The following is a 16,675-nucleotide window of genomic DNA, read 5'->3' on the forward strand; positions in this document are numbered from 1 at the left end:
TATGGAGGGCACTGTATGTTGCTAAGCATGTTTGTGCATGCATCAATGCATTACTTAACATTTTTTTTTTTTAATTTAAAATGGTATATTAGGACAGCATCAAAATTGCATTAATTAGGCTTAATCTTATTTTGGAGAAATGTAATCACCTTGCCTTTGATGAATGCCCTTGCCTTTTTCTTTCAATTTAGTTGCTTGCTACCACGCTGGGCATAACATACTCTTATGGTTCTGATTACACATGATTCCATTTTCTTTAGTCAAAAGCTAGATTAATGAGATTATAGGCATTTGACGCTGGGATTGACATTTAGAAAGGGTTGTTTAAACATTTGATTATTTCCATATTAATTTTTGAAAATGACTGTTTAAAACAGGAATGAACACAGCTTAGTGAATTATCAAGATCAGACCATCTTATTGAGTGAGAGTATTATTTTAAAATGTTCACTATTTTTCAGGATATGCAATCCATCTAATGCCTTACCTGCCTCAAATTTCCAGAAATTGGATGGAGCTCACTTTAAAAAAAAGTGGTTTGGGCTGATCTTCCATGATGGATCTTGGTTTAGTTTTGAATGCTTCATTAAATACACATTAATTATGCAGAAAGGAAATATCATCAAATACTTTGTATCTTATCTTCTCCCTGCTCTCTTCCGCCACACACTCTCTCCTTAAGAACTCATCCAGGCCGTGCACTGTGGAAACAACGCTCTGCAGGGGGGGTTGTGCATTATTTATGAACTTTTTTCAGATTTGTGCAATTCACTAGAATCTTCAACACTGGCATTCAACATTGATAACTCTGTCCAAGACGTTTGATATGTTGGTGATTGAAAGTAAATGAGAGGTGATAATTTGCTGGACAGGATTTGATATTTTTGTGAATAGTGTACCTGGGAAATTCTCGCTTTATTTGCTATAAAGTGGTTTTGTAACTAAATTGGGTCAGTTTTGTAAGAAGTGCAGCTAATTCGGGGGAACTAGTCTTTAGCATAATGTCTAAAATGTTATCAAAGTCTCTGCCATTCACTGGCCCAATAATTATTTCTTGATATATCCAGGGAATCAAATTAACTGAAGACTTTCTTTTCTGATATTGACACATAATGTGAGGCATGGCATATACTCATTACTTTTTAAAGATGGTTGAAATTCTTCAGCATTTTTCACATGTACTGTGCTCCACCAGCATCATCAAAGGTAGGAGGTAGTTCCATGAACATCCCTCATGTTATGTCTAATTGTTCACTGCCATTCTCAACTGCATGTGAAAAGCTTAGCTTTGCTGCTTTAGATGTAGGCTGGCAAAGGTTTGTTTTCAATGCTACTTCCAACATATGGATGGATGGATGTAGCCCTGACTGATATTTTCACTAAGTTGACACATCTATTTTTAGGTCTGGTGTTACTTAAGGCATGATCTTCTGCACTTAATGAGCCAGGGTTAAATCTCTTGCTTAATGGTAATTAGTTAAATGAAATAAATAAGGCACACTTTTGCAGTAAATCATGCATTGAAAATTAATTATATCGGTAATGTGATGACATTTCTCTTGAACAAAATATCTGATAGTGTGGAGGGGATTATCTTGGGTAGGTTTTCTGTCCCTTTATTGGCTTTCACTATATGCTTCAAACTACATCTCTTCTGATTATTTGGCCAGCCCATGTGGTGCTATTGACCTTGTGGCCATGTTCATTGGACTATGTCATTTGTCCCACCACCTCTGGATGTTGATGGATGGAGGAGCCTCAAACATTGGTTTAAAAAGTATTATTCAAAATGGCTGATGACTAGAATATTGTTCTCATTTTAAGCATGTAATAATGAGGGAGAATTTGCTGGGTTATTGTGCAGTCAATGTCCTGATCTTTTGGTGAGGTTCATGGCAGTCTGTTTTTAATCTTGGGTTTAGTTGTAATTTAACAGGACAGTATTTAGTCATTTCAGAAAGCAGTTTAGGATCAACTGTTGCTGGGGATGTAAATTTATAAAAATTTAAACTGAGATACAGAAAATTGTCTTTGATATATCAGTGAAGTTCACTTTAGGATCAAATTTTTACAAAATGGGAAATAATGAGGTCTTTGAAACAGCAAAGTAACTTTGAAGCTTTTGGATCTGTACTACTAGTATAGTAAGCATGCTCCATTCAACACAAAATCTGGGTGGCTGAGTTTCAGCTGATCTGCTATCATAAAATTTGATCAGGTTTCTATGAGGTGACTTCTCTTCGGTCTAATTGTTCCTAAGTATTGTTACTCAGGGACTTCATCATTGTTGTATTTAAATTATAGTGATTTTTTTGTTCTCTGGTATTGATTGCTAGTAGCCTCAATCCAGTCTAACCTGGACACTATCATTTAAATACAATTAAGTTATTTAAATTAATGTCATTGTGGTTGGAAGAGTAAATTTGATTATTGGTTCTACTTTGCTCCTGAACTTGCAGGTTGGTTCCACAAACAGTAATTAAATTAAATTAGACCTCCAAGTGATTGACAACTGAATTTTGGATATACTTTGCTACAGAAATGAATCGAGGGAGAAACACTCCAATTTATTTTGTGAGCTATCTAAAGACTTGGCTGTTTGCTTGTGTACAGTTGTGATTGAAGCAAACTGCTTGCATTTGATTGTGGATGTTTCAGATTTTATGGACTGAGCTTGGATTTTTGACCAGTGCTTATTAAAATCACTTCTTCATTTAGTTTTTCTATTTGTAAATTGCTCTTTATCTCAAAACATAGTGTAATTCATGAGTTGAACAGAGAGTATCATTTCAAAATGAGGAAGCCCTTGGCTATGGCAATAGTGTTGAAGTGCATTGTTGTTCAGTAGTATTTGGATCAGGAATGAAGATATAGGAAACTTAATGGCATTGATAAAATTCTTTCATTCGGTCTCCTCCCCACAAGAGTCATCTACTGACACCTTATGTGTGTACGGAACTGACAATTTATTGTAACAGTTTCTTGCACCAGATGATAGATGCATATGAGTATTAGGCTATTGTTCTTAAATTAAGAAGTGATGTCCAGAAATGATTTGAGATAAAGATTTGTATCAACCGTTTTCTTCGTAGAGCTTACTGGTTCAGGAATTTTTATTATAAAGAACTTTACACTGTTTTGGTTTACTTTGTAGCCGAGTCACTAATAGAATTTGAATGTCAAATTACTTATCAAATTAAAATCTATTTTGATGCACAAGGCATGTTAATGAGTTGTCATCTTTTTTTAGACAAATTTTGCATTGCTACTCAAGTACATAATGATGCTCTGTATTGTAATGAGTCAGTGCATAGACTTGAAACAGCCATGCTCTTCATAACACAACATTTCAGAGAGGGTAACTAATTGTTTGAATGGACACTAGGTACTTGATTTTTCAATTCAACAAGATACAAAGCAGCAACAGCTGTCATGCATATTTTCCACGGTATGAAATGACATTCTATGCTTTAATATTTTAAGAAAATTATGAAACACCTTTGAAGTTGAAATAGATTTATTGTTTTTGTTATATTACAAAATATAAAATGTAGAAACAAATTAAGAGGGGAAAAAAACAAGTATTTACTTGCACCTTGTCCTTCCCTGAGTGCACTGAAGTCGAACCCAGAAACAACAGTCAATTAGCATACATCAAGTGCTCACTCCAAGCGTGTTAATTACCTTTTTGAAGTCGACAAAGACAAATATTTAGCAGAACATATGGACAGCTTCCTTCCTATTTAATAGAGAGACACCAACCAAATAAGTAGCTGAGGACGTTATTTTTCTAATCTGAAAGATGGTCTTTACTGGTCCTGTTTTTCTCTTCCCCCCCCCAAATGAAGATTGCACATATAAATTTGATGTTCATCAATAAAGGCCTTTTCAGAAAATTGCCCCAACCATCAATAATATTTACAAAAGTCTTAAGTCTGTTTAATAATTACTGGACACATTTGCATGGGAAATAGAAATTTGAATTGCAAAGATTTTAAAAAGCAATCTTGTTTAATAGAAGTCTTGTAAAATTAACTTTGTCTGGATAAATTTGATTATCCATGGGTACTACAGCATTGTGCCTTCTAGAAGTTCCCATTTAAACACATCATAGTAATACAGTATTTACACCAAGTAGTCGCATATTTAAACATAACAGTTGCTCATGGTTACAAAAGATACAATCAATCCTTGCAGTGACCCACATTTAAATTCACATGCTTTGAAGCAAATCCTCAAATACTTTCACAAGTTTTTCAAATGTTGTTCTGTTACTTGGGCTGTGTTCCCAGCACTTCTTCATATGATAATAAACCTAAGAAATGAGTACAATGTCAATGATTAGAAACTGTCAAATTTCACACTACTGTATAATATACTTTACAACACTACTGTATAATATACTTTACAAAGGATAGTTGTCATGAGGTAGGACAGTGAAAGTCCATTCTGCAGAAATGCATGTTTCCCATTGGATTAGACCAGGCTTTCTAAATGATAGAGAATATTCTCACTGAATCTTACAGAATTATTACAGGGAATGACAGTGAGGTTGCTCGTCGTGGGTGAGGAACATAGAACCAAAAGTCCCAATGTCAACAAAGCGTAGCTATTTAAGACAAAAGTTGTAGAAGTATGAAAACGCACACCTCCAGATTCAGGGACAGTTTCTTCCCAGCTGTTATCAAGCAACTGAATCAACCTATCACAACAAGAGAGCAGTGTTGGATGACTATCTACCTCTTTGGTGACCCTTGGACTATCCTTGATTGGACGTTGCTGTCTTTATCTTGCATTAAAAGTTATTCCTTTATGTATCTATACTGTAAGTGACTCGATAGTAATTATGTATTGTCTTTCTAGTGACTGGATAGCACGCAACAAAAGCTTTTCACTGTACCTCAGTACACGTGACAATAATAAACTAAGAGTGGAGTAGGCTCATGTGCAAAGTGTTTTGTGTTCTCAATTCCACCTCTTTCTCACTTCCCTCACCCCTCAAAAATAGCTCTATTCTACTGTCTCTGTTTTCCATTGCTCTATCCCAGGTTAACAATGTTGCTTATATTCAACTTTGCTCTAACAAATAGCACAATGAGCCATAGAATATTTAAACACCAAAAATAGAACCCGTGTAGGAAGGAACTGCAGATGCTGGTTTAAAGATCGACACAAAACGTTGGAGTAAGTCAGCCACCATCTCTGGAGAAAAGAAAAGCTGCATTGACTCCCATCTCTTGATAGATATTTTTGATTTAGCTGTGACTTTGCATAATAACAAGACAACTCTGGTCTTTTGTTCAAACCCTCTGAATAGTTTAAGGAACTTTTTTGTGAGAGATGCCTATTGTTCCGATAGAAGTGGTACTAAAGTATATATTAATTTATTGAGTATTTTACCTCCTCAGGACATTTTGTTGGGCAGGGCAAACGTTTGCCTTCTTCAAGTACCCGCACAAGCCTTGTGACTGTCATCTGACCTTGAGTTGGGCCAATCAATTTCAGGAACATCTTTGAGAATTAAAGTGTATAATGTTAAATACTGTAAAAAAAAAAGATGAAGTCAAATTGGAAATGTTGGGTAAAATGATCACTTACATTCATTGGACTATGTTCAGACTCACAGTATGTCATCAATTCATACAAGGTAACACCGAAGGACCACACGTCTGAAGCAATGTAGAATTTACAGTGTATCAAGCATTCTGGTGCATACCTGCAGAAATAAGTCCATTTGCATTGAGTCGGTTACATTAAAGTGAGAGTGAGGCAGATTCATAACCTTTCAACTTCTAAAATGGATATTGATAAGGTTATTTGAAATACGAGATGCATGTACCATTGATTGGAACATTTCCCACTTGCTCAATTGTTACTGGATATTCTGAGGGGATGTTTGGTCAGGTCACGGAATCCTACAAAATTATTACAAATCTAGGTGACAAAATGGGCTGTGAAGTTGATGCAAGAGAGCTTCATGGAGATTTTGACAGACATAATATGGAAAATGAAAGACCATGTAATTGTACGGGGGTGGGGGAGATTTCATCCAGAATATTGTTTGCAGATGGAATCCCCTTATCTAAAGAAGGGTATATTTGCAATATTAGGTTGTTTCTTGGGAAGGTGGGTTTATCACCTGAGAAAAAATTAAAGACTGGTTTTATACTCTCTGGTGTTTCGAAGGATGAGGTGATCTCATTGTAACAAGAAAAATCTTACATGGCTTGCTGCCTAGTTGAGGAGTGTAAAGAGGCATCAAAATAAGGGATCAGCCACTCAGGACTAAAATGTTTTCATGCACAGATTACTCAATCTTTGGAATTTACTACTGAAAACAGCTGTAGAAACTCAGCCAGATATATTTTTCGATGTCACGGGATGTGGGTTATTTTGGGGAAATAGGGGTGGGAGATTGCAACCTTCATGTAGTCCACCCTGTTTCGACCAATGCAATCAACCCGACATGCACAAACAAATAGACCAAGTTGACCTACAACTTTAGGCTGTGCACGCCATACACAGGAAGTTGAGAAATAGCACTGACATTTTCAGCCCCCTCCCCCTACCCAATGATCTTCCGGAATGGCAGAGCAAAATGAAGGAGCCAAATGGCTTATCCAGCATCTATTTCCTTTGTTCTTATACAACCTAGCACAGTGTAGAAGCAGTCACAATATTTTCTATGTTTAAAGTTGACACCATAGGCTTTTTTTTCTGCCTATGAAATTTTAATCCCTTTTTCAAAGCCTTAAGAAATTCTAATCAAAAACATTCAATTTTCATGTGCAAAATGTATCATAGGCTTCCATAATTACCAAAACACAGGACTGTCCAAATCATCTTGCACTTTATAATACTCCTTGTTGGTCTGGATGACTTTCGTTAGTCCAAAGTCTCCAATTTTTACCCTGTTTTCATTTTCCACAAGAACATTTCTTGCAGCCAAATCTCGATGAACATACTGCAGTGATCCTAGATACTCCATTCCCTAAAATGACACATTGCACATTTTTAATTAGTTTTGTTGACATTCAAGTAATTACAAGCACATTTGTACTGAAGCTTGTATTTTGCCCCTTGTCTTTGGCCTTTTTACCTTGTGTGATTAACATATGGTTAGTTGCCAAACAATGTTCTGGCAGTAATCAACTTATTTTCAATTGTTCTCACAAAGGATTCATTTTCTACTGACTAATCCTCCACACCAGCCCCATCCTGCCACATACTCACAATTGGGAAATATGTTGCGTCAAATACACATAAATAATTCTAAAAAATTTATGGTAGATTTAATTTCTCTGGTGCTAGCAAGGTCATAATTGCTGCCCTTTCCTAATTGCCCTGGTGACGATATTCCGATAGTGGTGTTAGGATGGCGCTGAACGATGGCTGCCTCGCCAACGGTCTGTCTTGTCTTTTACCTTCTTTGTTGTTTTTAGTTTGTTATAAAATGTATGTTTTAGTGTACCTTTAGTTTTCTATTATGTGGGGGAAACGTTTTAAATCTCTTTCCTCGACAGAGATGCAACTTTTTTGGTGTAGTATCTCCGTCCGCACTGCGACCTAACATCATGGAGCTGGCGGCTTTTGTCAGGGATCGACCTCGGGAGCTCCAACTGCATGAGTCGGTGGACTTTAACATCGTGGAGCTCGCGGTCCCTGGTTAGAGATTGACTTCAGGAGCTCATAGAAACATAGACAATAGGTGCAGGAGTAGGCCATTCGGCCCTTCGAGCCTGCACCGCCATTCAATATGATCATGGCTGATCATCCAAGTCCGTATCCTATATAGGAGCTTGGACCGCCCCGACGCGGAGCTTTGATTGCCCCGACTGCGGATGGTTTGACCGCCCTGTCCGTGGGAGAATAGGAGGAAAGAAGATAAGACTTTATTACCTTCCATCATAGTGGGGAATGTGGAGGAGCTGCTGTGGTAGATGTTTATGTCAAATTTTTATGTAGTCGTGTGTCCTGTTTTTTTTTGTATGACTGTATGGTAAATCAAATTCCTTGTATGTTGCAGAACATACTTGGCTAATAAATTATGATTATGATGGGAGTTGTACCAGGATTGGTGTGCAGTTTGGAGGAAACTTGGTGTTTCCATGCACCATGGTGTTACCTGCTGCCCTTGTTCTTGGTGGTAGAGGTTGCAAGTTTCAAAGGTGTAGTTGAAGTAGACTGGGTAACACCAATGCATTGTGTAGATGGTAAACACTGCATCAACTATGCACCAATGGTGAAGGGAATTAGTATAGTATATAGCGTGCCAAATCAAGCAGTTGGTTTCGTTCTGATGTTGAGCTGATGCATTCATCCAGGTAAGTGGAAAGTATTCTTTCACACTCCTGATTCATACTTTATGGAAAGGCCTTCGTAGAGTGACAAAAGAGGAGTCATTCACTGCAGTATATTCAGCCTCTGACTTGCTCTTGTCGTCATATTTATATAGTTGCACCAGTTGTGTTTCAGATCAATGGTGACACCCCCATGATATTAATGATGATGGTGGAGTGGGAAGATCTTGCCAATGGTAATGCCAGTGAATGTCAAAGGTATAAGGTCAGCACTTTCTTGTCAGAGTTGGTCATTGTCTGGAACTCTGGTATGAATGTCACTTGCTGCCTCGTGTTCCTTGCCTGAATGGTGCACATCGTCTTGTGGCATATTGAAATCAGTTGAAGAATTTACAATCAGCAGCAAACATCCTTCTTGATCTTAGGAAGGACATGGATAAAGCAGCTGAAGATGACAGAGTAGGACACTTTGTTGAGGAACTCTTCAGTGCAGTGCAATGATGTCTAGGAGTTGAGATGTTCAATTTCTAACAACCATTTTCCTGGAGTCAAGGCACTACTCCGAACACCACCTTCCTACACTAGAGTGTTTAGTTCAGAGATACGGTGCGGAAACAGGCCCTTCAGCCCAGTGAGTCCATGCTGACCCGAAATCCCTGTACACTAACACGATCCTACACACCAGGGACAATTTACAATTTGTTATACCGAGGTCAATTAACTTACAAACCTGTACATATTTGGAGTCTTGGAGGAAACCAGAGCAAATCCCCAGGGTCATGGGGAGAATGTACAAACTCCGTACAGACAGCAGCCGTAGTCTGATCTCTGGCGCTGTAAGGCAGCAACTACCGTTGTGCCACCCCTTTCTTTGCTCCCTCTTTGTCTTTTGACATCTACAATTTACTTAAGATACAAGATTTATGTCCTTTGTTTTACTGAGGGACATTATTTTTGGTGAGCCGCCTTATGGATTCTAGAGTGAAATTATATGTCTATATTTTGGCATGAGTGAGCCAGCACCAATATGTTACACACGCACAGAGCACAAAAGGGACTATTACAGCAAATGTCCATATTATTCAGCTCTCTAAGGTAATCCTGATGGTAATAACAAGTGGGAGAAGATTTGTGCTTAACTTTGTCAATGGTGGGGGATGGTTTGGAGAAGTGTAAATAAGCTGAGATGTATGCTCTCATTAGCTTTCCTATCATACTTGTTGGATGAAGACAGGTTAACAAGGTTGGGGTGACCTCTGCACCCACAGGCATAATAATAGGAGGCTGGTGGATGTGCTTGGGAAGAGAAGCTGCCAAAGTCTTGTGAAGAAAATTGACTACTAATCATTCCATTACTAATGAGAATTCATGATTTACTTCACTACAGTCAACTAGCCGGGCCAGAAAGCCAAAATAGCTACCATCACCATCTACATAATCACTTACTTTACATATCTGCAATGCATATAGAATTTGACTTTTTACGGTCACTTTTGATTTATGCCGAGGGAGATATTCTTTAAGGCTTCCAGAAGGAAGATATTCCATGATCAGCTTCATCCCCTTTCCACCTGGAAAACCAATGCAAATTTAGTTTCAAAAATTGCTAATTCAAGTAAGAAAATAAAAAAGACGGATTTTTAATACAACAGTTAAGTATCTCTAGCCGACAGTTACATTACCAATGAATGTAAGGCTATGGATCAAGTGTTGATGAGTGGGATTAGTGCAGAAGGGCGCTCATTAACTGGAGTAGGTCAAAGTGTCTTTCTTAGTGCACAACTGAAAACAAATTAAAGAACCTCTGCAGTTTTCCCAGATTATTAAGATATCTGAATAAATATGCCTGAACCTGGAAAATCCCTGAGGCTATAGTATCCACAACAATACCATTCCACCACAGTTATCAAGGGTGGCACAGCGCCAGAGACCCGGGTTTGATCCTGAATACCTGTGCTGTCTGTGCAGTGTGTCTCTCTGTCACCGTGTAGGTTTACTCCAGGTGCTCTGGTTTTATCCCACACATCCAAAGACATGCAGGTTTGTAATGGGCCTGTCCCACTAGCATGCGACCTGCATGCGGCAAGCGCGACCAAACCAGAAGCGGAGGTCGAGTGATCCCCGTACAGGGCCGGTCCCACCAGCATGCGACTGTATGCGGCGAGCGCGACCAAACCAGAAGCGGGGGCCGAGTGAGTGACGTGAAGCTCGAGCGAAGTCCGCGGGAAGGTCGCGCGTGACGTGCGGCGTCAAGACGGTGCGTACGGCTTCGAGGCGGCTGCAGGCCGGCAGGCCGTTGCCGCGCGGAATTTTTGAACACCGGCAGAGCCCTGCGCGATGTCAGGACCAGCTCCGCACAACTCCATACGGCTCCGGCGATCGAAGCGGTGCCGTACAGCTCAAGCAACCACGTTAGGTCGCACTTGTCGCATGCTCGTGGGACAGGCCCTTTAGTTAGTTGGCTTCTGTAAATTGCCCCTAGTGTGTAGGATAGAACTAGTGTACGTGCGATCATTGACGGCAAGGGCCCATTTTCATGCTGTATCTCAAAACTAAGTAAGCTAGAGAGAATATGAAATCACACTAATTTGAACAATTTATAACATTTCAGAAACATCAAAAAAGTTAAGAAACGGGGCATTACCTTCTTCTGTGCATATTCCTTTATACTTAACAATATTTTCATGGTAGAGAGTCTTTAGAATATCAACTTCTCGTTTGAGATCTGCTTTGTGTTCGTCACTGCTGTCTGGTTTCAGTGATTTGACAGCAACAAGTTCTCCAGTATTGTCACCCTCTGGATCATAACGGCAGAGCTCAACCTTCCCAAAGTGACCCTTGTGAATGAAAAAAAAATGTGTTACTGACTCTCCAAATTGATTGAGAGAACCACTATTTTGCTGAGTAGCTTATTCTAAGATGATCAAGGAACTCTGTGGAAAGAGTATTGCTGTCTAAATCAAAGCTCAAACTGTACAGTTTAATATCTCACAGCAAAACCCAAGTTCTGTTTGCAAGAGTGGGGTGTTGTGAGAGAACAAATGGAGGAACTGCATGAGAATACCTTATCATATTAATCAGGACATCGTGTTTCCTGAAAGAGGAGGACATTTCAGATTTCCCAACATTTCAGATTGGAAGGTCCAATCCTTTGTTCCAGATTCTACTGCCTCTTGTGCTACATTTTCAGTAATATAGAGTTTTCCACAATGATCAAACGTGTTCATTTTCTTCTGGATCTTTCAACCTTTATTCATGTTTCTCAGTAAAACTTGAAAAATATCTAAGTACAGCCTAATAAATCAAGTGCAGACAAAATCAGTTAATTACCTCACCAAGGTCCCGTATTCTACGGAGGAATCTTTTTTCAAAATGGGTTGGATCGATTTCTGCCTTTGGTGCATCTTCTGGAACTATATTTGGATCTGATCATAAACATTAAAAAAAGACTTTTGAAACAAAAGTGAAAAAAATAGACCAGAAAAAAAACACAATCATATTTGCCAAGTGTTATTTGTTTTAGGCCATGCAATTGACAATTGGTTGATCTTCTTAATCTACTGCTCAGATCTTTGGCCATATCTAACCATACAGCCACTGTCATAATGGAATGTGTATTTGACACTGAATTCCCCAAATTGGCCCAAAAATCATCATATCCATGCCAATTTTTAGTCAAAGATGAATAAGCAATTTTGCACTAAGACAGAAAAACCACTGCACAAACTAAGTATTCCTTAAAACAATTCTGTTTTGATATGCTTTTTCACGTGCTCAGAAGTCAGGATCAGCCCAGCAACTAATAAAAAATTGTCATTTGCTATAGGACAAGAACAGGAGCAGGCACCACTCTGGTCACCACATAGTCAAAATAAAATAAGCCATGAAACTAAGACTGGCCACCAGAGGTGGCGCAAGTGTACATGGTATCACTCTGCCAATGACCTTAGGTTAATGGAAACCAGGCCTGCACAGTCTCTGGGCTATATCATATGAACCATGGAATGAAACAAAAACAGTTATTTTAACAAGATGCAGCCAAACACACAATCTTCCTGACAATGCTGTTTCTTACTTTGCTCTTGGAGTTTATTAATCTCTCTCATAATGGCCCTGAAGAAGGGTCGCTCAGGTGGGTTGTAGGTCATGCACTGTTGCATCAGCTCGACCAGTTCCTTACAGGAGGATGGAGGCGTTAGCTTACATCGAGCTTCATAGAATCTTTCTTTCTGTGTTGTAAATAAACAAAGCATATTACAGTATGCAGATTAGAAGCTTTAGACAGAGAATGAAGGCACAACATTTTATAAACTAGATAAATGAAATGAGATTGCTTTCTCGCAAAACCAGGAATCTTATAAAGCCATTTAGCAACACAAAAACAAACTAATCAGTCACATTCAAATACTTTTTCTTCATTCCAGGGCAGGACTTGCACAGTAAATGGCCAGCTGCTGGGTAGTGTTGTTGAACAGAGCTCTAACGTACAGGTACATAGTTCCATGCCATGGTGACACAGGGCAGTAAAGAAGGTGTTTAGCACATTTGCCTTCACCAGTTAGGATAGAAATGTCAGGCCCCAGTACCCTCTCACGTTCTGGTTACCCTGCTACGCGAAGGAGCCATTAAGCTGGAAAGGGTGCAAAAATATTGAGTCATACAGCATGGAAACAGGCCATTGGGCCCAACTTGCCCCTGCTGACTAGCATGGCCCATCTACACTAGTCCCACCTGCCCACATTTGACGCATATCCCTCTAAACCCTTCCTATCCAGGTACCTGTCCACATGTCTTTTTAAGAGATGTTACTGGGTCTGGAGAGTTTGAATTAGAAGGAGAGGCTGGATAGGCGAGGTCATTGTGCCCTGACAATAGGAGGGCTGACCTTATAGGGTCTTATTAAATCACCAGGGCCATGGATAAGGTGATTAGCTAGTCTTTTCCCCCAGGTTTAGGAGTATGAAACTAGAGGCAATAGATTTAATGTGAGACTGGATAGATTTAAAAGGGACATGAAGGGCATTTTTTTCACAAAGAGGGTGGTGTGTTTATGGAACGAACTGCCAGAGGAGGTAGTACAATTATGACATTAAAAAAAACAAGCACATAGATAAGAAAGGTTTTGGGGGAAATGGGCCAAACGCAGCCAAAATGGGACCAGCTCAGATAGACAACTTGGTCAGAATGGATGAGTTGGGTCTGAGTTATGCAGCTCTATGACTCAGAGCTCAACTCTCACGTTGGACATAGAGATTTCAGCTGATGACCAAGAATTTAGTGAATAAAGAAATCGATTGTCACTTTGTATGTGATTGGGCATATTTATGCAAGATTACAAATATACACTCCACTTCCATTGTATTCATTTTAAATATTGATTAGAATATGAGCAGATTTTAAAAATATTAAAAATCCAATACAACCGGATAGTAGGAGGAACAGATATTTTGAAAATAAGGAGAGAAAAGCAGATTTATTCACAATTAAAATACCTCGGCCAGGCTGCGATCTTTTAGAGGCACCTCTCCATTATAGCAGATGGCCCACAGGGTTGTTCCAAAACTCCACTTGTCTATAGCAATGCTCGTGTGTTTGGACTCTTCTACACATTCAGGTGCAATCCATGGAATGCGCTCAACACGTTCTACAACAGTAAGAAACAAGCAAATAAATAAGTGGAGCATGTTCCTTCAGAGGTCCTTCTTGATCCTAATTAAAAGCTAATGTTTAAGTTTTCCTTTACAATAAAAATTATTGGTTTATAAGTTTCTCTGAGTTCACTAATTTAACACAGACTGAAGGATTTCTAGCTGCTTTGACTACCGATTCATGCTCAGATATAATACCAAGGTGCCACCATTCTTTAGGATCTCAAATAGTCTTTTCAATGTGCAAGGCCTGTCAAATATTGCCGCCTGTCTATTCAAACTCATTGGAATTAGAGTTCATCCTCATTGCCTTTCTCCTCCAACATACCTAGATAATTAGGTAGATTATCTAATTATCCACAACTAGATACTTTATAACAACAGTTGATGATCAAGAGAAGGACTTTTGTGTTCGTCAGCACTCAGGCACCAAGGCTCACTGCTCTGAGTTTTTTGCCAAGTGGAAGAGTTCAGCCCAAAACCAAGCAGTTTATTATTAGTATTAACTGGGTTTGTATTTTGTGTTTTCCTTAACAAAGCTGAGATGGAGAGTGTTATTCGCATCCCCGTTTATAACTTGTGTAACATTAACTGCAGAAAGGGATTCACCCTTGTTACCTTTCACCTCAAATCCCAGTGTCAGGTTTAGGTTGAGCCTGGCCACAGCCTGAAAATCTGTCCACTCCTGTCACTCCCATGATGCCTGCTCCTGATGCCACCAAATGTAATAATTATCACTATGCCAGCTTGCTGCCTGCTGGTATTGTTGGTAAGGTTGGGACTTTGTCACACCCTAGACTTCAACAGACTCCACCCAAATTACTCATGCCTCACTGCAACTTACAGCCTACTCTCAGCCTTTATCTCACAAGAAAATATAGATGTAAACTGATCGAGCGGTTAATATTTCTCTGATAATTAAGGTAACATAAACTCCATAATTCCACACCAAAACCCCTTTTTACCAAAATTGAAGGCAGTAAAATATTACCTTCTCTGGACAGCACCGATATAGGAACTCCTGGGTCACTAAGTTTGATGAATGGACCGCCGTCATTTTCAATCCCTTTTCTTGCCAGCAAAATATTTTTTGTACATACATTGCCATGCACTAAGTTCTTGTCCTCCTGTTTGTGAAATTGATCCATGTTAGTTCCATACTTGATCCCTATGATTAAATGCATCTTCAATATTTCTCCATGTGGATTGAAAATTATGCAACAGATCATGAGTAGAAAAGGCTCCTCAGCTCATTAAGTCTTAAATAATTCATCCCAGGTCACTTTAACTGTACCAAATTAATTACTAATTCTGCTTTAAATACTTCCTTGACCTCACGCTGCCTCGGGAAAGCATCCAAGCGGTAAAACAGCACAAGCAGTGATACAAAATATTTATCCACCGGCTTGCTCGCCCCACCAGGGATATGTACATAGTTACAGAGAGCACCTGTGCCAAAAAGCATAACTAGAGTTTGCTGCATGACACTCCCGTCATATTCGATAATTCGAATGAAACTCAATTGTGCTCGAGGAGTTGTTGGCACCTAGAATACTTGCTGATCATCTTCAAACAACAAATTAAAGCACAATAGGATAGGCTTTGAGTGAAAATGAATAATCTGAAAGCATTTGTCTTTATGACATTTATAATCGCAAACAATTTATTGAATAGAAATTACAATATGAAATTGTCCAACAATTCTATAATTAGGTTTCGTTCATGCAGTCAGTAGTCAGACAGAGTTCCAATTCCATTTATTCTCCATTCCTCAACCATCTACATATCAATCAATTTTTATTCTAAAAATGTACATGTACAAAGTAATACTAGGAATACACCAATCTGCTATTCATACCTGCTCTGCCATTCGGTAAGACCATGGCCTCTATTATCCCACATCCTTTGATTCCCTTAATATTCAATAATCTATCATTATCCGTCTTGTATTCACTTTAGCACTAAGCCTCCATAACCTTATTGGTAAAGAATTCTAAAGATTCATTATTATCTGGGTGAATAAATTTCTCCTCACCAACAATTCTGAAAGGCAAACCTGTTTTCTTTGAGATAATCCCCCTTATTCTAGACATCGCAGATATGGGAACAAACATGTTGCATCAACCCTCTAAAGTTTCAACCAGATCATTTCTCATTCTTCTGAACTCAAGATAATGAGCTCAGCCTGATTAACCTCATTTTATACAACAAAACTGCCATCCCAGTATCCATTCTGACAAACCTTCACCACATTATATCTGACATTAGTATTCTCTTCATACTTTATACCGCTGCTTAGTTTGTGAGACCCATCTCGTACACAACATTCCAGGCCTCATCATGGTCCGATATACAGTGCCCTCTATAATGTTTGGGACAAAGACCCATCATTTATTTATTTGCCTCTGTTCTCCACAATTTGAGATTTGTAATAGAAAAAAAATATATCACATGTGGTTAAAGTGCACATTGTCAGAATTTATTAAAGGGTATTTTTATACATTTTGGTTTCACCATGTGGAAATTACAGCTGTGTTTATACATAGTCCCCCCCCCCATTTCAGGGCACCATAATGTTTGGGACACATGGCTTCACAGGAGTTTGTAATTGCTCAGGTGTGTTTAATTGCCTCCTTAATGCAGGTAGAAGAGAGCTCTCAGCACCTAGTCTTTCCTCCAGTCTTTCCATCATCTTTGGAAACTTTTATTGCTGTTTATCAACATGAG

The 16,675-nt window shown here is 38.9% G+C and overlaps 1 protein-coding gene across 2 annotated transcripts in view; it reads right to left on the bottom strand.

The window, feature by feature from the left end:
• Positions 1 to 3,499: 3,499 nt before the first annotated feature.
• Positions 3,500 to 16,675, bottom strand: part of jak1 (Janus kinase 1) — an 84,253-nt gene continuing 71,077 nt past the window's right edge. For both annotated transcript variants that reach the window (XM_033028292.1, XM_033028291.1), the window contains exons 15-24: positions 14,940 to 15,075; positions 13,793 to 13,944; positions 12,376 to 12,529; positions 11,631 to 11,725; positions 10,945 to 11,137; positions 9,747 to 9,871; positions 6,819 to 6,991; positions 5,599 to 5,716; positions 5,401 to 5,511; positions 3,500 to 4,315 (exon numbers count right to left, since the gene is read on the bottom strand). In XM_033028292.1, the coding sequence (XP_032884183.1) occupies positions 4,214 to 4,315; positions 5,401 to 5,511; positions 5,599 to 5,716; positions 6,819 to 6,991; positions 9,747 to 9,871; positions 10,945 to 11,137; positions 11,631 to 11,725; positions 12,376 to 12,529; positions 13,793 to 13,944; positions 14,940 to 15,075 (1,359 nt within the window). In that variant the 3' untranslated portion in view covers positions 3,500 to 4,213. The remainder of the gene's footprint in view (positions 4,316 to 5,400; positions 5,512 to 5,598; positions 5,717 to 6,818; positions 6,992 to 9,746; positions 9,872 to 10,944; positions 11,138 to 11,630; positions 11,726 to 12,375; positions 12,530 to 13,792; positions 13,945 to 14,939; positions 15,076 to 16,675) is intronic.

The sequence above is a fragment of the Amblyraja radiata genome, chromosome 10, assembly GCF_010909765.2.
Source record: "Amblyraja radiata isolate CabotCenter1 chromosome 10, sAmbRad1.1.pri, whole genome shotgun sequence".
NCBI lineage: Eukaryota > Metazoa > Chordata > Chondrichthyes > Rajiformes > Rajidae > Amblyraja > Amblyraja radiata.